The 25,947-nt window shown below is 50.3% G+C and overlaps 1 protein-coding gene across 1 annotated transcript; it reads right to left on the minus strand.

Annotated features, from left to right (window-relative positions):
* Positions 1 to 3,862: 3,862 nt before the first annotated feature.
* LOC144115517 (uncharacterized) lies at positions 3,863 to 24,313 on the minus strand. Its single transcript, XM_077649931.1, has 2 exons — positions 23,669 to 24,313; positions 3,863 to 5,465 (listed from the first exon to the last, which is right to left on the minus strand). Exons 1-2 carry the CDS (start codon positions 23,686 to 23,688, stop codon positions 4,508 to 4,510), a joined length of 978 nt encoding a protein of 325 aa, XP_077506057.1. The 5' UTR covers positions 23,689 to 24,313; the 3' UTR covers positions 3,863 to 4,507.
* Between the last annotated feature and the right edge of the window lie 1,634 nt (positions 24,314 to 25,947).

A 25,947-nucleotide genomic window follows, 5' to 3' on the forward strand; every position in this document is an offset into this window, starting at 1 on the left:
GAACCATATACAAGTATCGGTGAGTGAGCTCTAAGTATGAGCGTCCGGGAATTACAAATTTCACTGCTTGAACGAAAGTACCTAGAAGCTTCATTGCTTTGCACTGTTATTGCGTACGCAATTCCACTATCACCTATGCCGGTGTGGTCACTGTACGCGCTTAATGAAAAATGTACCTGTCAAGCAAAAGAGTCTTCTTATAATTTCCTCTATATACCTCATAGAAGGCACACGCTTTCTTGTAGCATTTTATGTAGCAGCCCATGGCCATAGCCTCCCTCCGATGGGGGCACTTTTGATAAAACTGCGCATTCGTACGGCAGGCTCAACCTCCCAAAGCAACCTACCAAAGCAGGGACACTGTAGCAGGGCACGGCCGGAATCGAGCCGCCTCCGCTACTCGAGTCCGGCCGCGAGCAGGGACGTGTGCCTTTCCAACGCACCGAGAGAGGGCGCAACACGTTTCATGAAAAAGCTGATGATGCATGATCAATAGTGAAATAGCGCAGGAAGACTTTTACGCCATTGAAATGTAAAATACCTTATACTTCCTTAAAGGTAGGACATTACCCTACGTGAACCTGCTAGAGCTTGTCGATACATTTTAAAATAGGGCTGTAGTGAGCGATAAATTGAAGTCAAGTGGGGTATTTTTCAGGACCTCGCCATAGGCTCCATGCTGTCATAGATCATTTCTCATGGCAAACGCAATATGTAAGCTACATCGATGAAACTCGACTAAATGAAACTTTAAGATGCATTTAACATCTAGGCGAGAGAGCTAATTTCTAACTGTTATGCGCGACGAAATATCAATTTTTATTTTTCGTCGCCATTGAGTTACGCGCCGCCGCGCCGCCGGCTGTCGCGAGATGGCGCGACCGGTTTTTCGAGGCGCATGGTCCATGGATGGATGGAAAAACTTTATTTTCGTCAGAGAGCATGTGTGGACGATTCCGTGTCAGATGGCCATCAACCCATGGCTGACGGCGACCTGGGTGGCCCACTCCACGGCCCTGGTCTGGACGACCGGGTCTGATCTGGCCAACACGGCCTCCCCCTGCTCGAGGGAAGGATCACGCATAATGTCCGCCGGTGGCGGTGCTATGCTACAGCTCCATAATATGTGGTCATAGGTTGCCAATTCGTGACACCATTTGCACTCCGGCTGAATGTCCGGGTAGATTTTGCTCAATACGTATGGGTTGAAGAAACATCTAGTCTGCAATCGTCGCCAGACGCATTCCTGCGCCTTCACCAATTGCTTGTCCGGGGGTGGGTAAATCCTCCGCTCAAGTCTGAAATGATTAGTAATGTCATGAAAGGATACCAGCCCATCTCTCGTGGACCTTCCCGGGACGTCCAGCTCACCTACTCGGCTGACGAAACCTCGAGCATTCATGTGAGCCGTCTCGTTCCCAGGGTTCCCAGAGTGTGCAGGTACCCAGACAATTTCCGTTTCCGTAATCCCTCGCTCCGTGGCCCGATTCAGCAACCGCGCCGCTGTGACAGATATTCTTCCCCTCGCCAAATTTCGGGTGGCTGTTTTTGAATCGCTGAAGATCAGGTCAGCATTACTACTAGTCATAGCTAGTGCTATCGCCGCTTCCTCAGCAGTTTCTGGGGAGCGGGTTTTGACTGATCCAGAGGCGATCAAGCGTCCTCGCCCGTCCACCACCGCAATTGCAAATGCATCCTTGTCCTTATACTCGGCGACATCTACATAGACTGCCCCGTTGTACTTTCGTACTTAGCATGTAAAGCTTTGGCTCTTGCCTTCCTGCGGTCCTCATGATGTATTGGATGCATGTTCTTGGGCAAAGGCTTTATGTACAAGCTCTTGTGCATTTCCCGCCTCATCTGAATTTTCGTGTCACCGGCTGGAACGTCAACTCCAATGCCGATCCTTTCCAATATGTCCCTTCCTGCTTTTGTTTTTGAAAGCCTACCGAGCTGCATCACCAAGTGCGCCTCCCGTAGTTCTTCTAGGGTGTTGTGCACCCCTAATCCCAGCAGCCTTTCGGTAGACGCATTTTGAGGCAACCCAAGGGCCGCTTTATACGCCTGCCTAATCATAGCCTCCACCTTTCCTTTTTCCGCCGCGTCCAACTTCAAATAAGGCGTCGCATACACTATTCTACTGAGCACAAATGCCTGCACTAGCTTACACAAGTCTTTTTCCTTAACACCTCTCTTACGATTGGCGATTCTCCTGATTAGCCGCACGGTAGCATTGACCGTATTTTTAAGCCTTTGCAAGGACTCGCTATTCTTCCTGTTAGTCTGCAGATACATACCCAGGATCCTGATCGTTTGGACCTCAGCGACCGGTACTCCCCCCACTTTCACCTCTAAAGGTGGTGGCGGCGTATAGTGCCTCGCATGTATCCCTCTTGGTTTATCCCTCAGAACAAAAAGCTCGGACTTGGGCTGAGAGCACGAGAGTCCTGCTTCCCCTGCTACCTCCTCCACAATATCCACCGCCTGTTGTAGAGTTTCTTCCAACTGTGCGTCACTGCCTCTTGTTACCCATAGAGTAATGTCATCCGCATAAAATGTATGTTTAAGTCCCGATATCCCTTGCAGCCTGGGTGGTATCTTGATCAAGGCGAGATTAAATAGGAAGGGCGATAATACCGATTCTTGCGGTGTCCCCCTGCCCCCCAATGGGAAGGGATCCGATTTCATTTCTCCGACTACAATCTCCGCAGTCCTACCCTCCAGAAACGATCTGATGCACCGGAAGGTTCTACCCCCCCGGTCCTATGTCTGATAGGTTCCTCAATATTGCCTCATGGGTAACATTGTCAAAGGCCTTAGTGAGGTCGAGCCCCAAGATAGCCATGGTGCCCGTGCCGTACCCAGGATCAACCACGTCTTTTTTGAGCTGTAACATGACGTCCTGCGTCGATAAATTATCCCTGAAGCCAATCATTGTTTCAGGTATCAACTCATTGTCCCCTACATAACCCTGAAGCCTGTTCAAGACCACATGCTCCATCAATTTGGCCAAGCACGACGTTAGCGAGATGGGACGCAGATTCTCAATGCAGAGCTTCTTCCCTGGTTTAGGAATAAATGTTCTCCTAGCATGTTTCCACTCTGGCGGAATCTCCCCGGCCGCCCAATATTTATTCATCAAATTCGTGAGTGCCCCCACTGACTTGAAATCCAGGTTCCGCAGCATTTTATTAGTAACCCCGTCCGGACCCGCTGCTGACGTGGTACGAAGCTGGCCCATTGCAAACTCCACTTCCGCCACCGTAAAGTCTGCATCCAATTCAAGGTTTTCCTCTCCCGAGTAATCCGGCAAGCAACCGCCCGCCTCTCTGTTTATGTAACGACTTCGGAGTTCATGTATGAATTCCCCAATCGTGCCTTGATACCGATGCACTAGCCTAGCCATTTGCCCCTTTTGCGCAGATTTGGTTGCGGCCGGGTCTAAAAGGTGCCTCAACAACTGCCATGTTTTTTTTTGCATCCGAATTGCCCATTCATCCGGTCACAAATCTGCCCCCACTGTTGACACTGCAACACCAATGTGTAGGCTTCGATTTGTCGTTCTAGCTTGGCCATTTTCCTACGGAGGACCCCATTATGCCTTTGTTTCCTCCACCTCCGAAGGAGACTCGCATGTGCTTCCCACATGTGTAACAATCTAGAGTCAGCCGTAAAGCCCTCCCCCTCCGTCGGAACCTCTTCTGTGGTACTCTTCACGGCCTGCTTGAGCGTGTCAATCCAGGCTCCTAAGTCCTCGATTTCCCCGTTCACTATGTCATTCCTGTATTGCCGAAATCGGTCCCAGTCCGTCACTTGAGTTCCTTTAACCGTGTCTTTGTGCTTAGCAGCAATAAATATCGTGGAAAGGATATAGTGATCACTTCCCAGTGGCTGTCCCGTGTTTACCCACTGTGCATCCCTGATACCATTCACAAATGTGAGGTCTGGAGAGGTGTCTATGCTTACGCTGTTGCCTATCCTGGTATGATCTAGCGGGTTGTTTAAGATCGTCCATCGCAGGTCCTGGGCAACCTGCCAAAGCTTATTTCCCTTCGGGCTGGCTCGGATGTAGCCCCACTCCGGATGAGGCGCATTGAAATCTCCCACCACGATGAGTTGAGACCTAGCCGCTAGCCGTTGCGTCTTTATCAGAAGGTCTGGCAGGCCCACCCCCTTATCTTTTGGAGAAGAGTATACATTAAGAACAAATAGACTCTTATCGTCCTTTCTTTTGGGCAAAATCTCCAGCAGGACGTAGTCCTCCCTGCTGCTATCTATGGTATGCTGAATCACTGTGGTGTTGCGATGGACTAACACGGCCGTGAAGTCGCTCAATACGCCCCCTCGATCAATCTCTGGTGGTGTAAATGTCTTAAATCCTGGTAATTTCACCGAGCCGCTAGCCTCCTGCAAAGCTCTAATGTCCGGCTTACTATCCAGATTTTGTATGTGCAACTGCAGGTTCCCCCGCTTACGACGGAAGCCCCTGCAGTTCCACTGCCAAACCTCAATTTGCTGGCGAGGGGCCATGGTGAAGCCCTAGGTTCTCTAACATCGGTTCTTGGCCGACTACGGGAGGCAATCTAACCTCTAGCATAGCATTTAGCTGTTTAAACATGTCTATTACCTGGGTCTGGAAACCCCGCATGTCATTGGTGAAGGCGTCAAGACGCTCCTCAATGTTGCCTAGTCTAGCTTCTATCTTGTCGACCCGGCGATCGAGCCTATCCTGTCTTTCTTCCAGTTTTCCTACTCTCTCCGCAAGGGTAAGCATGTCTCTCTTAAGACAAGTGACTGTAAATACTGGCTGCGGCGTGTCCGCCGCCGAAGTTTCTGCTACTCTCTTTGCACGAGCTCCCTCATCTGCCGGAGGTGGCCTTTTGACCGTCCCCCGATTCTCCACTTTCTCCACTTCCATAGCTGTGTTATCGTCCACGCGAGAAGCGTTCGCCTGCGCCGCTTGCTGTGGGGCTTGGGCCAACGGCGTCTGTACCCTGTCTACTCTGCCGGTTTTAAGCGCGCGTTCCATCTCTGCTATCCTAGCTTCCATCTTTTTGATAGTTTCGGCTTGCTGCAGCACCTGCCTTTGTAGCTCCTTCTCTCGAGCAGTCTCATTTTGGGAGCCCGCGTTGGGCCAGCTCACCTTTTTCCTCGTGGCACTTGGGCTTCTTCCATGACCGGAACCTTGCCCTCCTCCTTTGCCAGGCTCGGGTCCGGGCAGTGGCGGGAAGGAAGCTGACCGGTCCCTGCTCTTGCTATCGCCTCTCTCACCGCTAGATGACCGCTTCCTGGGCCTCGAACGCCGCTCCTCCTTGCCCGTTTGGCTCTTGTCCTCGTTGCTCTGCTGCAGACCCGTCGGCTGCTGACGGGCTAGGCGAAACTTGCAGTTCCGACTTCCCGTGCTGTGCGCCCCATGACACACGATGCAGTCCGGCGTGCCAGAATCCTGGGGATGGTGCAGAATGCTGCAAGGACGGCAGAGGCCGGTCTGGTGGTCATTGGGTCAATTATCCGCAAGAATAAAAAGTAATAAACACCCTATAAAATTGCTAGTTATAAAAGGCCAAGGAATACATTGTGTTCACAGACATTCCAGATTTTTTGGTACCACGTGTCTTAGGGACGGTTTACCAAAGTCAGTTAAGATACAAGCTATGCCGCAGTGTTCATGCCAAAACTCAAACTGGGTGGGAACGCCTTTGATTCAACATTGCAGAAGATTTGGTGAAAGGAACTTGTAGAAAATGCTGAAAACAACTCCGATCAAGCTTCTGTGTGTGCTGGAACAGCCGAAGCATGATTTTTTTACACTCTACCATGCTATTTATTATAATTTACTATTTGTCGCTCAGATCTCCTGCATTAAACTCATTTATTACGTGCTGTGCTGTATAAAATGTGCCTGCAAGAGTTCTTGCAAGACAACGGTTATATCAGATGTTTTGTTACCTACATGACAAGAAGAGTTACCAGTTAACAGCCGATGAACTTTCTCATTTTGCAGTTCAACAAACAGTAAAGCTGCCTAAGTGAAGAGTTAGTTCTGCTTTTGGCTGCGGTCTGCTTTCTGTTTTGTCTTTATGCCTGACTATGCTGTGGTGCCTGTAGCGTAGCTGTTGCATCAGGCTTTGATGCCTTCCTCTGACTTGAGGTTTTCATTAAGAAAAACTCAAAGCAAGCTCATTTTCTCCCTAGCTGCTTGTGTTGTTAGTTGTTACTAACCTACCTTACCTTGAACACTTTGCACACAATGCATGAGCTATATATTCCACATTTCTGTACATGTGTATCAACAGCTGAGGTGCCTGTCATTGGGGATATCTGTCCGTACATTGGCTGGTGGTTCTTCTTCGACCAGGCTCCGAGCACTAAGTTCACCACTAAGTTCACGACAGCAAAATGGCTACAGGCTCTCCTCTGCCTTGATGGGAAGCCACATTTATTTACTTTCTGAAGCTAGGAAACATTGATCAAGAGAGGCCATAAAACAAAGCATTTATTTTAGTACTTCTTTTCATCTACAAATGCAGCAACCAGCATTTGGGAAATCAAGCTCAGGAATTCTTAACATTCAGAGCTGCAAGTTATATATGTAAATGGCATGTTATGTCCCACACCACCATGCAGGCCATGAAATGCATTGCAGTGCATAACTACGCATGGTTAATTTTGTGTGTGAGAAGTTCTTATGCATGTGCCAAAGCCTCAGTAAATGGGTGCACCTCTCATTGCTGGAATAGATGTAATGTCACTTGCCTATACATGCCCTTGACGCACATTTGTAGAGGTTTTCAGCCACAAAGTCTCGGCACATGCTCGGTGCAATTCGTACTGGCAGAAATAATACAGTAGGGCTGAAAATGAAACACATTTGTCATGCAGTTGCATTTTTGCATTATAGACAAACTGAAATTCAGTTGCTTGAGACAGTTGTTATGCATGCCAGCTTGTGCAGTAATTATTCCATAAGCCATAGCAAATATTCGACAAAAGCAGTTGAGCTGGCAAGAACATTAATCGACAGCAAAACAGATTGTGCACCTTTGCTAAGGTCATGAAGCATTAAGTACGGACTTGTGGGAAGAGCTCAACACGCCGCATGTGCCAATTTTAGCGCAGAAAATAAAACGCGGTCTACCTTGCTTGCAGGCAACGACAGCTCCGTTGCTGCCGCATGGCAAGAAACCCGCCGATGAAGTGCTCGTGAAAGCTTTGTAAAGGCTATAAAATCACAAAATATTCTAACTTGCATGGTGTTACGTCTAGAAGTGATACATGGGAAATGAGGGACGCCATAGTGAAAGGCTTCGGATTAGTTTAGACGGGTTCTATCGCACAGCACACGGGTGCCTTTCGCATTTCGCCTCCGTCAAAACGGAGCCGCCACGTCCCAGAGTTGACCCAGGTCCTCCGATTCGGTAGCCGACTGCCTTAACCACTAAGCCACTGCGGTTGGTGTAGAAAAAGCACTGCAAGTACTCAGAGGATTTGCATGATGCAAGCTCTTCGCCATCGCAGCCACTGTGCTACAATGTGCGCAGCAGTGTGCTCGTATGTAATGCTAGACTACGGTTGCTGGTAGTCCATATATTCAGCGCCTGGTAGCGTGTAACCTCTCGGAAATATGTACCCTAGCATATATTAGAGATCAATGTAGCAGCCTCATGATAATTGCAACATGATAATTGTGCATGATAATAGTAACAACAGGAAAACTTTTCAGTGAGTGAATGAAGCGTCTTAGACTTCTGCGCGAACAGACGACGCATGCCGAAACGATCGCACTTGCAACGCTTTTTCGCCAATAATTCAAATACGGAACGTTGAGCGCGGACATAATAATGCACGTACAGTATCCTGATTGCTTCTACGGCTTCATTCGCGCGTATTAACGCATGAAGAGCCGAATTCAAGTTTGTAAGTTCTGCATTTCAAGCAAAGCGCTGTACACAAGCATCTCGCCTAACGACCTGGAAGTCGGAGTACCCAGCATGACTTGCGGCCCGTTCACATTGGGCACCACCTATTACATCACGCTCAGCATAGCTGTTCACTGCAGATTCTAGAGACTGGATAAGTTTAGTGTCTCTTTTTAGTGTCGCGGTGGAATTTGCGTGGTCCAGGTTGCTCCCGAGCAACCTCGCACGACCAAAAAACCCAATAATACCTGCTATTATGAAGACGCCATCTTTTATGGGTACCATCGAGTGTCAACACGCGCACACACACACACACACAGTGTGCGCAGGCAGGTTCTATAGCTCAATAGCGAGAGAGAGAGAGAGAGAAGACTTTATTTACACCGACATGGATCTCGGGGCAGGGGCTCAGCCAGGAGGGAGGGTCTCCTCCTTGCTGGCCCTCCTGCATCGTGACCGCAGAGAAGGTTTTGGAGTAAGCCTTGTGATGACCCCCATAATGCGCAGGTCCACACGGGATGGAGAGGCAAAGAGACACCGTATGGCTCAGTTTAAACAAACAGGTATATTCAATAATTACACATGATTAAGATTATACATCAGAGGCTGGGGCGTCCGAGCTTACGTGCCGACGACTTCATGGGGGCGATGGAGTGGCTCCGGAGTTGGGCTCGAGCGGTTGCTGGCAGAAGCTGCACGCCGTCGGGCTTCGGCGCTGAAGGCCCTCTTGGCGAACGATGTCGTCCTGAGCGTTCTTCTTCCGTACTGCTTCTCGATTTTTATATCCTCTTCTCCACACTCCCTAGGGTGAGGACGCCCACGCCGGAGGGGAAGGAGGGGGGGCTAGGGCTTTCACTTGGGCGCACAAACATACCACCGCACTTATCGTCTCGCTCCCCTCACGTGTTGAGTCCGAGGGAAAGAAGGTTGTCTTCGCGGTAGCGCATAGCGTCGGCTGTGGTACGGCGCGCTCTGGCCCGCTGACAGTTCCCGCGGGTCACCGGCCTCCATTCTTCATCCATCAACTGACACTCGCTCCTCAAGGTAAGGCGCGCTCTGGATCGCTGACAGTTCCTTTGTCCTGGAATGTGCTCGGAAGGGCCGCCCCTGGAACCGCCACGCCAATTGGGGAGGATAAAGCCTGTTTCCCCGCGGCGGCGGCGGCGGGTCCGGTTGGGTCCGGTTGGGCTTAAACCCCTTCGTTCTGGTTGTCACTCTCAACGAGCATGGCTGGGTAATTGATGATGCCTGTCATCTGGGTCTCCGTCTACGCCGCGCCGTCGAACGTGGAACCTCGTAGCACACACAAGGAATGTACCTCGTAGCACACACAAGGAATGTACCTCGTAGCACACACAAGGAATGTACCTCGTAGCACACAAGGAATGTCACACTCGCTCACCCTCCAGAAGAATGTTCTCCGAACATTTGAGTCCCTGCAGCTCCGCTTGTCTTTCTGAATCGCCTCGCACAGTGCGTCCGACAAAACACTTTTCGCTGCACTCAACACCACTGCACAACACCATATGCCTCCGCTGTCATAACTGGCGTCTCCAGGGGCAGCACTGATCTTCTTTTACAGATAAACATGAAACTCAGCACCCAAGCCTCTCCTTTCTAGTCCAAACTGGACGAAATAAATTTACCACAGTTACAAAGGAGCTCCCACTTCTAGCACGATCACGGCACAGACAAAAATATAGATAACGAAAGGAAGTAGGGCAGGTTCTGCATGCGCTCCGCATGCTCTCCTGTGAAGGTGTTACTTAATGACAGAAAGGTTTAACTACCAACTCCGATAACTTAACACATAAGCCCATAGCAATGTTATTAGCTGCGGCATTACACAATTCTAACCAGTTCACAACTCCGCTCCGTTTACGCCATTAGTCCGACTTAGCTTTCCGATTTCGCAGCGGATATCGGCCTTCATGAGTCATACTAAGTAAGTCTGTGACCCTTTGTCTGCTTTGGGACTCGCGAGGGCTCGTGGCAGGAGCCTCTCCTGGCGTTATCTGCGCGGCAACCTCGCGCGCTTCTTCTAGCAATGCATGAAGTAAATCCGGTGGCATTCCGGCCGTCACCTCTGGCGCCTGCCGAACAAATGCAGGAGAGGGCGTTTCTTGCGAACTATCTGCGCGCTCCGCTTCACTTCTGTCCCCATCAAAATCCGCGCTTTCCCTTTCCTCATTTCGTGAATACTGAACCTGTGCCGACTTGAGGCGATTTGCGTGTATCCTTATCAAGCGCCGGTTTACGTCTCGGACTCTGAAGTTTACCGGAGAAAGCTTCTCGACAACCTCGCACGGTCCTCTCCACTTCGTCTGGAACTTACGAGCTAGCCCAATCTGCCTTTGGCAGTTTTCAATGTACACGCTGTCCCCCACATTAAACGGCGCGTCTCTAGCACTGCGATCGTGCACCTCCTTCCTGCGCTTCGCCGCTTTCTTTAAGGCCTCCTTTGCGATGTCCCTCGCCACTTGCAAGCGCGATTCTAGCTCAACCTAATAGTCGTCCAGTGAAGCGTATGGGACACGACGGGGGCCCTCTGGCACTTCACTAGGCTGGTCCGGGTCTCGGCCGTAGAGAAGAAAGAATGGCGATTCGCCCGTGCTCTCGTGTGCTGCGGAATTGTAGGCAAACATTGCATACGGGAGCCACAAGTCCCAGTCCCGCTGGTCGCGCGAAACAAAATGCGACAAGAACCCGGCCACGGTTTGGTTCAGTCGCTCCACCGCGCCGATGCAAGCCGGATGGTACGGTGTTGTCTGCTTCTTAGCGATCTTAAGCAGCTCGCAAACTCTCCTCATTAGCTGCGACACGAAGTTCGTTCCCCGATCTGTCAAGAGTTGCCTCGGGGGTCCATGTCGGAGCACGATCTGTTCGACAAATGCTCTTGCAACCGTGTCTGCCTTCTGATCTGGGAGTGCTACCGCTTCCGCGTATTTTGAAAGGTGATCGACAAATACTAAAATGTACTTGTTTCCGGAAGTGGTCGTGGGCAATGGGCCCATTATGTCCATACCTGTCCGCTCGAAGGGAGCCGAAACCTCAGAGAACGGCTGAATTGGAGCTGGTCTTCGTCCCTTGGGTGTTTTTCTTTCGAGACAGGAATGACACTTCGCACAGTAGTCTCTAACATCCTGTCGCATGCCACTCCAAAAGTACAAACGCTCCACACGCCTGCGTGTCTTCGCTACGCCAAAATGACCGGCGCATGGCGCATCGTGAAACGCGCGAAGAACCCTTTCTGTCCACGACCGAGGTATGACGACTCTCTCCCAAGCGGTTTTCTCTAATCTCCCTTTCCTGGTTGGCCTCGTGCGCCGACACAGGGTGCCGTCTTTGTCAATGAAATAACCTAGCTGTTCGGGGTGAGACGGTGCGCCCTCTAAGCTTTCGATTATTCGCTTCAGGTCAGGATCTTTGCACTGCTCTGTGCGTAATTCGGCGGGGTCGACTACGGGGACAAACTCATCTATAGCTGCCACGGCAGCTGTGCGGCTGAGTGCATCAGCATTCAGATGTGTCTTTCCTGACTTGTGCTCAACTTCAAAGCAGTATTCCTGCAGGTGTAGATTCCATCTAGCGAGTCGCGAGCTAGGGTCCCTGACACTCATCACCCATTTCAGAGGATGGCAGTCTGTGACTAGCTTGAATTTGCGGCCGTAAAGGTAGCATCTGAAGTGCTTTACTGCCCAGACAACGGCGAGGCACTCCCTTTCCGTAGCTCCGTACTTTTGCTCTGTGGGGCTCAGCTGTCGGCTAGCAAAAGCAACGGGATGTTCTTTGCCCTCGATAACCTGAGATAGCACGGCACCAACTGCGAACTTTGACGCATCTGTGGCCATAACGAAGGGCAAACTAAAATCCGGGTGGCGCAACAGCGGTGCACTCATTAGCTTCCTTTTCAGGGCCCCAAAAGCATTCTCCGCGTTTTCGTCCCAGCGAAAGGCGACATTTTTGGCTGTTAAGGCGGTGAGCGGCTTAGCGAGCTTGGCGAACTCCTCTATGTGCCTTCGGTAGTAACCGATCAGGCCGAGAAACTGCCGGACCTGGCGGACGCTAGTCGGGGATGGAAAATCCGAGACACACCTTAGTTTCTCAGGGTCCGGTCGCACGCCGTCAGCTGAAACAACGTGCCCGAGGTATTTCACCTCGTTTTTGAGGAATTGGCACTTAGAGGGCTTCAGCTTGAGACCCGCTGCTCTTAGTCGCACCAAAACCTGCTCAATATCGCGCAAATGGTTATCAAAACTGTCACTGTATATGATAATGTCATCCATATACACGAAGCACAGCCTCCCCAGAAGACCTGCCAGGATAACATCAGCGGTTCTCTGCCAGACAGCAGGGCTGTTGGCCAGACCCATCGGCATTCTTTTCCATTCATAGTGCCCTGAGGGCGTGTTGAATGCCGTTTTCTCGGCATCTGCCGGATCCATTGCTATCTGCCAGAATCCCGCCGCCATGTCCACTACCGTGAAGTACCTGGCAGAGCCCAGCTGAGAAAGCGTCTCCTGTATATTGGGGATGGGGTATGGATCGATGCGAGTTACGGCATTTAGTTTGCGGTAGTCCACTACCAATCGATACGAGCCATCTGGCTTTTCCACCAATAGTGCTGGTGCTCCCCAGGGTGACTTTGAGTGTTCGACAATGCCGCGATCAATCAGGTCCTGCACCTGCCGCTCCATCTCCTCACGTTGGGAGTAAGGAATCCTGTACGCACGCTGGTAAACGGGCGATGAAGTGCCGGTTTCTATCCTGTGCTTTATAACGCCACAGCAGCCCAAATCCAGGTTGGACGCGGCGAATACCTCCGAGTAGTCGTTCAGCAAACCAGCCAGAGCCTCCCTCTCCCTGGATTTTACGTGAGAAAGATCGAACGACACCTTTGGAGCAGCCGAAGGACTAGCATGCTCTACAGTTGCGAGTACCGTATCGGTGGGCTCACGTTGCTCTATCGCAGAGGTGAAGAAAGCCAATGTTTTGTTCTTGGGAAGGCTCAGTGGCTGCTGGCTACAGTTAACCACCCGTAGGGGCACTCTGTGGGCGTCATTAACTGTCACGAGGCACGCGGCTGCCTTCAGGCCATTGCTGAGAGAGTCGACCGGCTCAAGCACTCCCACGGCGCCGCTCTCTACATCTGAAGGCACAAACGCGTACAAAATGTGCTCCGACCAAGGAAGGACGACCGCCTCCTCGACCAGCCGGACGGCAACCCGCGAATATACCTTCTCCAATGATCCCACTGTTTGACGGGTGTCAATATCGGTAATGCGAATCTCAGCCCCTCTCCTGTTCAAAAACGGAACTTTTGAGCCGCCCGCATTAACCTCTTCCTCAGAGAATGAGACTACTACCTTCCCTTTTCTCAAAAAATCCTGCCCTAATATACCTGACACTCCGTTTGGCAGAGACACCGTGTCCGGGCATACGTAGCAGGGGTGCTCCAATGCAATTCCGCCGAGAGAGAAGTGTAACCGGTAGAGTCCACTTATGCCAAGAGGATCCCCCGTTATGCCTACAAATTTGGTTGCCATACCACCAGACGCTTCCAACACCTCGCGGTCCCCCTTCCTTCGAAGCGTGTTAAAACTGCTCGCCTTAAGCAATGTCACCTTTGACCCCGTATCTATCAACAATTCCATGCAACAACCATTTAACTTGCAACGCACAACAGGGCATGCCTCGTCGGCCACACAAACTACCACCACCTCATCATCCACTGCTCCCTCCCCACGCTCCTCAGGCTGGGGAGGACTATCTAGTTTTTTGTCTCGGTATCTGGAGCCCCGCTGTAGGGTTGCTTAGGGCGTGTCTCGCCTGCTTCTCTTTGTGGCTCCCCACGGCGCACGTTTTGGCAGAACCTGGCGATGTGTCCGCGACCCTGGCAAGCGAAGCATACGATTTCTTCAAAATCTCGCATACCGCGCCTGTAGATTTGTGGCGGTCTCCGGTTTCCAGCGAATGGGCGCTGTTGAGCGCGCGCTTCAACCTGGCGTTCTACCTGCTGAGATAGCAGCTGTTCTAAGCGATCTAACCGCTCTGTCAAGAGAGCAACCTCAGGGTTGAGCACCGCTCCCTCTATGACGCGTACTCTCCCTGCGGCTGTCGTTAACGCCTCATTTCGTTCCTCATCCAATGCGGCCTCCACGGCTTGGTCGAAATTGCTCGGTTTGCGCGAGAGCACGAACCGGCGCACGGGGTCTTGCAGACCAGCCACGAACAAAGCGGTCATTTCCTCTTTAAGTAGATCCTCCGCGTATTTCTTCCTTAGCTGGTCTCCTTCCTCCTCCCTGCTTAACGTATCGCGTGCTAGGCGCTGAAGCCGCGACGCAAATGTTCGCACGTCCTCCCCTACCATCTGTCCGGCGTCACGGAACCTCTGTACCCGCACGTGACGTGGTTCAGTGTCGAAATGCTCAAACGCGAGCTTCTTAAATTCCGCAAATGATTTTGTGGATTTTACTTTTTCGTCTCGCCATGCAAAATCATGAGCAGCTCCTGCCATCTTACACCTCGCCATTCCCAGCATTTGAGCATCGGACCATCCCCCCATTTCCCCAATCTCTTCTAGCATGGAAAAGAAATCGCAGATTGGAACCCCTGTCTTATCTCCCGTAAACGTCCGAATGACGCTTCCTAATGCCAGCATGCTTGCTCCGAGCGACGGCTGTGGAGTGGGAGCTCCCTCAGATACAGTCATTTTTTTTTCTCAAGCCCTCCAGTGCCTCAAGCCTCTCAAAGGGGGTAAAAGTCCCACACTCACTCCCGTGATTCCCTTTTGATTACAATTTTGAAGTCATGAATGTCACAGCATTCAGAGGACATTTGCTTTTGAGACCCCACTTCTGACACCAGTGTGATGACCTCCATAATGCGCAGGTCCACACGGGACGGAGAGGCAAAGAGACACCGTATGGCTCAGTTTAAACAAACAGGTATATTCAATAATTACACATGATTAAGATTATACATCAGAGGCTGGGGCGTCCAAGCTTACGTGCCGACGACTTCATGGGGGCGATGGAGTGGCTCCGGAGTTGGGCTCGAGCGGTTGCTGGCAGAAGCTGCACGCCGTCGGGCTTCGGCGCTGAAGGCCCTCTTGGCGAACGATGTCGTCCTGAAGCGTTCTTCTTCCGTACTGCTTCTCGATTTTTATATTCTCTTCTCCACACTCCCTAGGGTGAGGACGCCCACGCCGGAGGGGAAGGAGGGGGGCTAGGGCTTTCATTTGGGCGCACAAACATACCACCGCACTTATCGTCTCGCTCCCCTCACGTGTTGAGTCCGAGGGAAAGAAGGTTGTCTTCGCGGTAGCGCATAGCGTCGGCTGTGGTACGGCGCGCTCTGGCCCGCTGACAGTTCCCGCGGGTCACCGGCCTCCATTCTTCATCCATCAACTGACACTCGCTCCTCAAGGTAAGGCGCGCTCTGGATCGCTGACAGTTCCTTTGTCCTGGAATGTGCTCGGAAGGGCTGCCCCTGGAACCGCCACGCCAATTGGGGAGGATAAAGCCTGTTTCCCCGCGGCGGCGGCGGCGGGTCCGGTTGGGTCCGGTTGGGCTTAAACCCCTTCGTTCTGGTTGTCACTCTCAACGAGCATGGCTGGGTAATTGATGATGCCTGTCATCTGGGTCTCCGTCTACGCCGCGCCGTCGAACGTGGAACCTCGTAGCACACACAAGGAATGTACCTCGTAGCACACAAGGAATGTCACAGCCTCCTCTGCCAAGCGTAGGACGATTTTTTGCACATTCGCATTTGGGCTGCGGATGTAGGACTCTCAGGCAACTTGATCCACGGGATCAGTCTGTTTAGCTCCCGGAGATTCGGGGCATATCCAGATCAGATGATTTTGACTTAGAGGTACGTTGCAGAGATTGCAAGCCTCTGGGTCGCCTGTAAGCCCACTATGCAGAGTAATATAAGGGAAGAAGCGCTTGGCCCGAATTTTTCGCCAGGCCCTACATTCTCTTTGGGACCTATCTAGTGGTGGATAGATCTTTCGGCCTAGTCTGGGAGTCTCGGAGAGCTCTTTGTAGGTGATGAGGGGGTCTTTGTCTCCAGGTAGTAGGGTCTCTACGGCTGCTCGGGTGCATACATCTCGAGCGACGCAATGGGCAGCCTCATTGCCTGGTAGACCCTCATGAGCTTGAACCCAGATGACTGAAACCTCCCGGCTTAGCGGGTGCTTCCTCAGTAGACTGGCCGCCTGCTTGGAAATTAGGCCCTTGCCAAAGTTCCTAACAGCCGCCTTATTGTCTGTAGTACCTGTACATGCTAGCGCTATCGTAGCCTTTTCAGCTATTAAAGCGTTACGCATATTGACAGATCCAATTACCTTCTGGGAGTGGTTACCATCTACCACTGCTATGACCACGGCCCCCTCTAGCCCACTGGCAGCATCGCAATAGGCTGGTTCCTCAGGAAGGTCTTTCATTAGTTTACTTTGAATAAATTTTGCTCTAAGGCCCCTTCATTCCTTGTCATGGATCGGGTGCATATATTCTTAGGAATTGGTGCAATTTTGAATAGTTTCCGCGTCTCAAGCTCCAGGGGTTCAGCACAAGGGTGGCTCTTGTGACGGAAGCCATAGTTCTTGTAGTATTTTTCGGGTGGAGTTGAGCCGCCAGGTCTGTTACATGTATTATGTGGCATGCCATATTCCCATTATTAAAATCTGCCCTTGTATGCAAGTTTATGGGGGTAATAAAACAACTTAATTTTTGCCATGTTAAATGTATTGATACGTGCCAACTGCAATTTTTCTTAGGTGCCCCTTCAGTACTTTTTCTGGCCTGCAACTTAAGAAGAACCACGCATTGGATAGTACTGCAATACCTTCACCTAATTGCACTGGCAGCCTGATGCAGCCCAATGCTCCTGCTCTCACATTTTGGTCCCAAGTTTCGATATAGTTTAATTTTTTCTTGCAGAAAATATGGATTCTGGTTCTCGAGAAGCAGGTAGCGAGCTTCTGGGGCATGCTGTTACAGGATGGTATAGTTGCAGCTACGTATCTTATAATTTATTTCTCACTGTGCTCCAGTGTAGCCCTGTTGTTGAGGGTGCTTTCAGTATTCAGCATGAAGGCGGCTTCACATAACTTGAGCAAGTCAAGTGCTGCCTTTGATGGGGATACAAGAGGTATGCTACCAGGCACAAAATACTTCACACATAACCAGCTGTTTTCAGGGAGGTTCACATTGCTACCTGTGATGGCTGGAGCACAATCATGGCATGTTTTAAAGTTCTTCACCTGGCTAACTGCATGGGCACATATGTACAAAAGCCCTCCACAACATCCTTATCCTTGCTCTGAATTAAAGACTATTTTATTTTAGTCATTGTTTTCATATTACATTATAAGGATATAGCTAGCATGCTTGCGTATTTTTTTTAGGGGCGCTTCTGTGAAATGAGTCATAGACACCTAATTTTAGGTGCGTGTTTTATTCTTTCAAGTGATGCGCTATACAATGGAAAACATGGTTCACCATGTGGTATTTGCCTAGGGCCATTAAATAATATATAATTCAATTTCTTTTCTCATGCAACATGTTTTGGTTTCATCAACTGAAGGATGGCTGTGGAGCCATCGGAAGAAAAAAAGAATCGTGAGCAAGGTTGCTAGGCCGCAAAACTTCCATCCCGTACTTCAGAATACTGTGCAATGACACAACAAATACCCGATAGTGTTTTTTTTCTCTGAATCTATGTCACGCTGATGCGCTAGCGATGGCGCAGACTTCAAGAGTGAGCATTTGCTCAAATTTTAAAATAGGATTAAAATATATTCTAGACCTCCCTTGAGTTTAATACTTGGCTCCAGTGGTCCTATTTGGTCCTCACATGCAAAGGAAACATAAGAAAGCTTTGTAAAACCTTGTAATTTGGTATCTCTACCCCTTTAAAGGGAGTCTACTGTAGTAACAGTCAGCTGCGAATCCTAAGTTCTGTAATCTATCGCTGTGAATTATTAGAATTTAGCTAACCAGCCTACTATAGTTATCACATTCACTGTTTTCACACGTCTGCCGCTACTCGCACTATTACGTTTCGCAAAGCCATTTTTTGATGAGAATGCAGTTTTGTTGCATATCTACAAAGAAACCATGTTTTGCAACGAAAATTACATTAACACAGCGATTCCAAGAGGCAGCTTTCTTTGTGGTGCTATTTTCCTTACAAAATGCTTACACCTATAATTGATGCTTACAAATGCTTACAGATTTCACCTACAAAATGCTTACAGCTTTTTTTTATGCATGCAGTGGAATAAAAATGCTGTTAACCCTTTCTGACTCAGCGATTTGGAATCACAGACATATGCATGAGATGAGGAAGAAAACGCCAACTGTTTTTATGGCAAATCCAGCATTTAGCTGTTTATCTATATATATTAAAAATAAAGACCGTAGGCAAATATTATTTTGTAAGAAGGGAGTGCGAAAACTGCTTGCACTCTGCTGCCACCATTGATGGATACCACTGCCTCCCTTCGGCCCTATGGAAAAAATAAATTGGCTGCGGCTTAGCTCAGCTAACCCTGGTTATGCAAGCGAAAGCTTTGGTACCGCCCAGTTAAGCCTTGGTGTAGCTGTGGTTAGGAACGAGCGAGGTGAAAGTCCCGCTCTTCATTGGTTTCGGCTGCCTGTTTAGTGCATTTACGCTTCCTATCGGTTGCTAAATCCCTTACACAGTTGGCAGTGTCGACCAGATGATCAGACTCGGCCTGATGCCTGCGAGTACCCACTCTTGAGGACGTTGGCTCCGGCTGACTTGCTTAGTCTGTAGCAAGACGCTGGATAGGGAGTGTGCAGCGGTCTGCAACGATGATAGCGCACATGGCTGCACCTGCTGCGAGGCACGTGGTACGTCACGTGGTTACTTAAGCAGCTCCGCTCCTGTTCAAGGTCATGTGTGCAGACAACAGCGAAATGGGCGCAGCTAAGCTAGTAAAGCTTTCAATTTAAAAAATGGTGTTTGTGTTAGAGGTGGACTAGCAGGAGACGTTATTCCTTCAAAGTAAATTCTTTCGTAAAAATAAGTTAACGAGGGCTACAAGGGTTCGCAGAAATCAGTGATTCCAAATGGAATGATTGGAAGGTATAGGCCCTAAAGTAGAACGTGCCTTGCAGTTGTGTTTTGTGTTTGAGTTCCGTAACAGTTTGTGTTGTCTAAATGTCACCTTTTCTGACATTTCTGCACCTTATATATCAGGAGAAATGCTTTTTTCCTCCAAAGCAGACATTCAGAACACGAGACCTTTAGAATGCAAGAGCTGCCCACCTCATGTGATGAGGTGTTGGACATTGATTCACCAGATGCTGACCAAGCAGTCGTTGCATGAACCCGACAAAAACAAGCAGAAGATGATGAATTTTTATGGCGCAAGGGCATCTATGGCCAAAGAGCGCCATGGAACAAGGTATTTTTTAAATTCTCAAGGTGGGGTCGAAGACCCATTTCCCAAGCATTTCACCCTAAATAAGCCGAGCACCAGACCAGGGGAAAGCTTGTACCCATTGTATCACCGGTGGGTACCCGGAGGCACTGGGGATCGAACCCCGCACCTCCCGCATGCGAGGCGGATGCTCAACCACTTGGCCACCGCTGCGGTAACAAGCAGAACATGAAAGCGATGAACCTGAATGCAATTTCTGCCCTCACATGAAATTGAAAACTGCAATATAATGAAAAACCAAGTGGTTGTGCAACGACTGCTCTAAAAATAAACGCCAAAAAACTCAACAGAAAAAAACCATTTTGACACAGCGTGGTAAATGCTTACTATGACAGAATTTTAAAAATAATGCATAATGCAAACTTCAACAACAGGAAGCACCAGCTTTGCCTCCCTGATATGGTGAAAAAAATTCTGCCGTGATTCAATCTTTCAGAATTCCATTTTACCTGTGGTGAACTTCATAAACGTTAAAAAGTCCAGAGCAAAAGCCCGATGTATCCGCCGTAATGCCAAAAGAACTTCATGGCAAGATTACGTGTCTATAAACAGCTCAACGACATCAAAACAAATGTGGGAGAAGGTTGGAAAAATGAGTGGCAGCTACTCCCCACTCACAATTCCCTTTCTCTCAGCCCCTGGTATACAGACCAATATAGAAGAACAGGCAGATATTTTGGGTGAATATTTTTGTACAGTCTCCAGCTCATCTCACTACACAGAATCATTCCTAAAATACAAAAGCACAACTGAAAAACAGACCGCCGACAAGTGGCGGTACAAATGAATCCTATAATAATTTACTTGCAGTTCAAAAAATTCATTCAGTACTATCCGCCGGCAAGCAGACTGCACCTGGCCCTGACGAAATACATTATCAACTGCTAGCCCATCTTTTTAAACCTGCTGTAGAGGTACTTTTAATATTTTTTTAACAAAGTTGGGCATCGGGGGAAGATACCCAAAGCCTGGAAAAAAAGCCGTTATTGTTCCACTTTTGAAAACCGGAAAACCACCTGCCCTTCCTAGCAGCTATAGGCCCATAGCCTTCACCAGCTGTCTAGTGAAATCCTTTGATAGTGATGTGAATATCAGATTAACCTTTGTGTTAGAAGTCCGTGAGCTTCTGGATGTCCACCAATGTGGTTTTAAAAAGCGTGCTCCACTACCAACCACCTTGTTCGTCTTGAAAATACTGTCCGAGAAGCTTTCATACACAACACTGCCTTGCTGTCTCCAATTTAGAGAAAGCATATGACAAAACCTGGAGGTTTGGGATTCTTCAGGACCTGGCTGAGCTTGACATCCACAGCCAGAAGTTGAACTGCCTTAAAGACTTCTGTATAGCCATCCATTTAATGTCCACCTAGCTCAACCCTTTTGAGGAATTTTATTCAGGAAAATGGAATACCTCAAGGATGAATTTAAGCACAACACTCTCTATTTTAAAAATGAATTCTATAAGAAAAATAATCTCGCCAGGTACGAGCTTCCCCTGGCCTGGTGCTCAGCTTATTCAGGGTGAAATGCTTGGGAAATGGGTCTTTGACCCCACCTTGAGCAAATGAAAATACTTTGTGCCATGGCGCTCATTGGCCATAGATGCCCTTGCACCATAAAAATACACCATCATCATCAACAGGAAAATAATCTCAAAGTCCATTATGCATTCAGTCTATACAGCTCTCCCCCAAATGATCAGGCTAAACACATGCTGTTACATTAGGTGGGAGACCCCGCCTGCTCGTTCTGGTTTTCTCGCTTCGTACATGTCGCTCGAAGTTCTGTTGCCCATGGTTCCATATATGAAGCAGGTTAGAATAAATGGGCCACATTCTCCTACTGTGCGAGGTGAAGCCCTGGGCTGCAGCCCCCTTAGCGCCCCCTCCCCTAATCCAGCGCTGAACATAACCACGTGAAACGTGGTTCCCCCACAAAGAAATTTACAGGTCACACCCCCGAAGAGGTTGTATACATACATTTCAATCTTTTGGCGCGCATTCTCTTCTCGGAGCCACAAAACTACAAAATCAGCGCTTCAGGCATCACGAATTTCTACCCTTCCCACTTCCTTGTCGAGGGCGACGCGGTAATTCAAGAGAGAGAGAGAGAGAAAATTTTGTCGGGGAGATGGTGATATTCTTGGGTCACTTCAGCCGCTCCGGTTACCTCCTGCGCTCTTGCTGTGGCCCGGGACTGAACGTCCGGTTTCGGGCTGGCGAGAACAGCTTCCCATTTTTCAAGCGTGGGAGATGCGACTAGATCTGCCGGAGGCGGATCCTCCGTGCAAACTTATTCAATCGCAATGATCGCAGATTTCCTTTTCGTGGCTCCAAGAGGTTGACCACCGCTCCCTCGGCAAATCAAGAAAGCCTTGGTCTAACAGCAGCAGCGTGCTCAGTAGGATGCGCCGCGTTGAGAACTCGCTTGCACAGGGTAAGAAAAGTAAACAATTGCGACGCCCACCCTACAGCATGCTGCATGGAAGGCTGTAAAAGTATAGTATGCTAAAAACATCTTCTGGCTTCAATGCGGCAAACTGTCGTCCGAACACCCATTTCAGCGCGAGGCACTTGCTGCCAGTGACATCATAAAAAGAAACGCGCTTAATTATTAACTAGCACGAAGTTCGAATAGGGAACGCCGTCGTTTCTTTCGATGACAGTTTTAAAAACAGGGCCCATTCCGACGGCGCACAGCTTACCTATGTGCTGCCGCGATCTTAACGCTCATGCACATTTCCTCCAAGACTGGCCGAGGCGAGAGTTCAGCCAGGTTTGGCAAACCCTGCCTTCTTGTCCGATATCGGAGATCGTGGCAAATTTAATTTTCCTATGCCTATGACATGACGCTCATGAAGCTAATATACTATACTGACATTATGTAGCGCGTCCTCTAGTGGAGATCAGTGATGAGTCTTTCTAGAGCTACAACTTTAATTCCATGAATTACGCGCTGCTGGTAACGCTTCGCTGTTTTCCATGAATATTCGCATGCCTAGCGAATAATCCCACAAATACCCGATTCATACTGATTCAGTTTTCAACTATACTATTCATATTCGATTCGGCAGCAAAACTACGTACACTATCCGTGTTCGATTCGCTATCGAAAAAGTACTATTTGCACACACCTAAATTAATTTCCCACGCAGAGCGCTAGTGTGACCTCCAAGCGAAAAGCAGTCGTAGAGAACATTACTGCCTTCTGGATGCAAGTTCTTAAAGTTGACTGCCTTTAAATATAAGAAATGCTTTGCTTAGCTTCGTTCGTGATTATTGCTAGCTGAAGTTTCTGAACGTAACATCACATCGTGCATCAGAACGTGGTTAACTGAAATAGGCGAACTGCTACGTAATAAATGAAATTCGCAAGTGAGAGTGCCATAGGGAAGTTGCGGCAAAGACGGGTACTTCATTTCCTTTTGCAAGTCAGAATTCTACCCCTGGTGCATGTAGCAGATGAGCTCGCGCGCGTCCCTCTCCGTGGGTCCATGGTCATGGTAGTGAAGCCATTGTGTACGCTCCGTCTCACAGCTTGTTCACAGTAGTGGAAGCTGCGAGCACGAAGAAACGACTTGCAACCCTGCGTACTTGGCTTACGAGCGCGTGCGAGCAGCACACCTGTCGAAGCCGTCGCCTCGTGCTGGTAGTAGCTTCCACTCCGCTGCAAGTCCGAGTATCAACATCCACACAGCAGCACGTGCTCCTCCCTACACACCTCTATGACTTCTCGGGGGTAAGTTTCGGTCAACTAAGCAAACACTTCTGCACCCTACATGAATGATATCTGCACGAGCGGGCACGCTGGCGAGGCTGTACCTGTCTAACAGCTCATGCTTCACTCCAGCTTCAGACTCCTCCGCTCTTGCGAAATCAAAGAAGCTTTTATAGGACTGATCATTCGGTTGCGGCTGCACACAGCTTGATGAGCTTCCACACACGAGGAGGCGGTAACTTAAATGCAGATAAAAATCCTGCGTTAGCAGTAACGACTGCCGACAGTAAAGACAAACGCTCAAGGCAAGGCCAGCAAGGCGCAGCGCGAATCGCCGCTGCCTGCTAATAAAGGCATGGAGGAGGAAAAAAAAAACAACGGTCGCACGCGTCGCGCCCTCTGGCGCCACGCTGGCGCGACGCGGTGAAACCCGGCGTAACTGGAACCAGCCGGCGGCCATGGCACGCGCACACTTGCGCCCAGTGCAACCCGTCAGCGCCGCAGACAAGATGCGTGCCGAGACAGCACAGCACTGTTCGCGAGGCATGGTACTTACTTCTCAATGTGGTAGTACATGTAGCCACCCCTGTCACTGCGCTTGAGAACGCGCCGCTCGGCGAGTCAGTCGCTTCGTCGGCAGACTCCAGCTTGACGCGCTGTCGCCCCGCAGCAGCACCGCAATCGCCCGAGCGCGAGCAAGCAGCAGCACTTTTCCTCTCTCGTCTCTGCCGCACTGCCCACCAAGCTAGCTGGGGTCCCCCTTTCCCACGCAACCTGGCCGTGCCCTTCCTGCCACATCCCCCTCGTCTCTTCTCTTGGATTCCCCCCTCCCAGCCCTTCCGAAAGAGACAAAGGAGAAGGAGGGGGAGGCAAAAAAGCGGATCCCGCTGCAAACCAACGACGCACCGCCGTGCGCTGAAGGCGAGCCCCTCGCGAAAGGACGCGCGTAGAAGAAGCGAACAACGAAAAGACAGCAGCGAGAGAGGACGCGAAGCGAACGGGGACGCAGAAAGACATCGAGGAGGAAGGAGGCGGAGGAGGAAAAAAAACGAAATCAAGAGGGAGTAGGGGGAGGACCGACACCGCGGGAGAGATGAGGGCCTTCCGCTCGCTTCGCGCCCCTCGTTCTCGAGCTTCGTGTTGGTGATTTTCATCGAACTGATTTCCTGTGAGGCTACAGGACCACCAAATGGCCACTGGGTCGTCGTCGAGCGGTGCGACACCGCTATGCGGCACCTACCCGAATGCATGCTCTCCAAACCCGTTGCACGACGACTCCGAAATAGATTCCCGTGACACTCCCCCGCAGAACCAGGATCTTCTGTCCTCTTCGTCGGTGGAGAGTGCGAGCTCACCTCTTGGCGGTGGTCCAGGCTGGCAGCACGCACTCAACAAGCGACGGGCAAAGAAGCTCCGCAGACAGGCCAGGCAAGCCCAGAATCCATCCACTCCGGACTCTTCTGCCTCCGTGGGCGGAAACCCGCCGAGCACGTCAGGACAGTCATCGAACGCAATCCGTCAACCGGGCACTCGCCGTCCCAAGCTTCAACCCCTTCTAAAAAATGATATAAAAGTCGTCATCCGACCGACACGTGGGCTAGCGCTCAAGACCTACCCGACCCGTGTCATTTCGGTAGCGCTCGTTCATTCCTGCCGAGACCCGACCAAGGTGAAAGGCAAATACATACTCCGACCTCATGTCGGGTCCAACATCCTCGTAATCAGCACCCCGCACGAAGAAACAGCGGCGGAGCTCTGTAAGATCACCCACCTCACCCTGGACGAGAGCCCCCACCCCGTGCGAGCGTACGTCCCTTTTCCAGCTACCACACTCCGAGGGGTCATTCACGGACTCGATCCCCAGGAGACACGCGACACCCTCATGGCGGGGGTGCGCATCAGGGACAACCGTATCGAACTGTTAGACGCCAGAATCCTCGGCTCTTCAACGACAGCCCTTCTCACGCTCGAAGGAACCCAACTCCCCCGATCCGTATACTACGACGGCTGCGAATACCCGTGCTTCACGTACAGGCCAGCCAGGCAATTCTGCCATATATGCATGCAACCCGGACATTGCCCGGACGTCTGCCCGATACCAAAAGTTAGAGTCTGCCACCTATGCGGGGCCCAGGACCCGCCCATAACACACCAGTGCCAACCCAAGTGCGGACTGTGCGCCTGCCAGCACGAGACGGGATCCCGGGAGTGCCCAAAACGTCTAAAACCAGCCAGAACACCACGACCCGCTACTAACAAAGGCGCCAAGAAGACGACTCACCAGTCCCGTAAAGACGCAGGACCCAGGATCTACAACAACAGATGGTTTTCATCGGACGACGAGGAGACTACAGGCTGTAACCAGAGCAGCAGCCGCTCACGGAGCCGTTCCAACTCCAGACCCCGGACGAAGACACCAGTCCCGCCCCCAGCCCTTCCGGCCGCGGACGAGGGAAAACGAAATAAGAAGACGCCACCACAAGGCCAAAAGCAGGTGAGCTGGGCAGAGAAAGTGCAGGGACCTCCGCTCCTTCAAACGACCCCCGTTTCGTATAGCTGCGGGCTACCATTGCGTCGCAAAGCGCCAAGATAACCGACCAAAACACGAAAATTAAGGTCCTAACGGCCAAATTAGAACAGGTCCTCATACAGAACCAAACAAACAAAACACCTTCGCACCCACATAAAGACTCAGAGCCACCCCTCGCAAAACCGACAGAATCCGTAACCGTCCAAATGATCCGCGACACTGAAGAACGGATAATGAACTCTCTGCAGGTCTCAATGTCCACACTTCTCCAAACACTAACAGAGAAAATAGAAACCATTCACCAT

Source organism: Amblyomma americanum, chromosome 1 (genome assembly GCF_052857255.1).
Source record: "Amblyomma americanum isolate KBUSLIRL-KWMA chromosome 1, ASM5285725v1, whole genome shotgun sequence".
Taxonomy (NCBI): domain Eukaryota; kingdom Metazoa; phylum Arthropoda; class Arachnida; order Ixodida; family Ixodidae; genus Amblyomma; species Amblyomma americanum.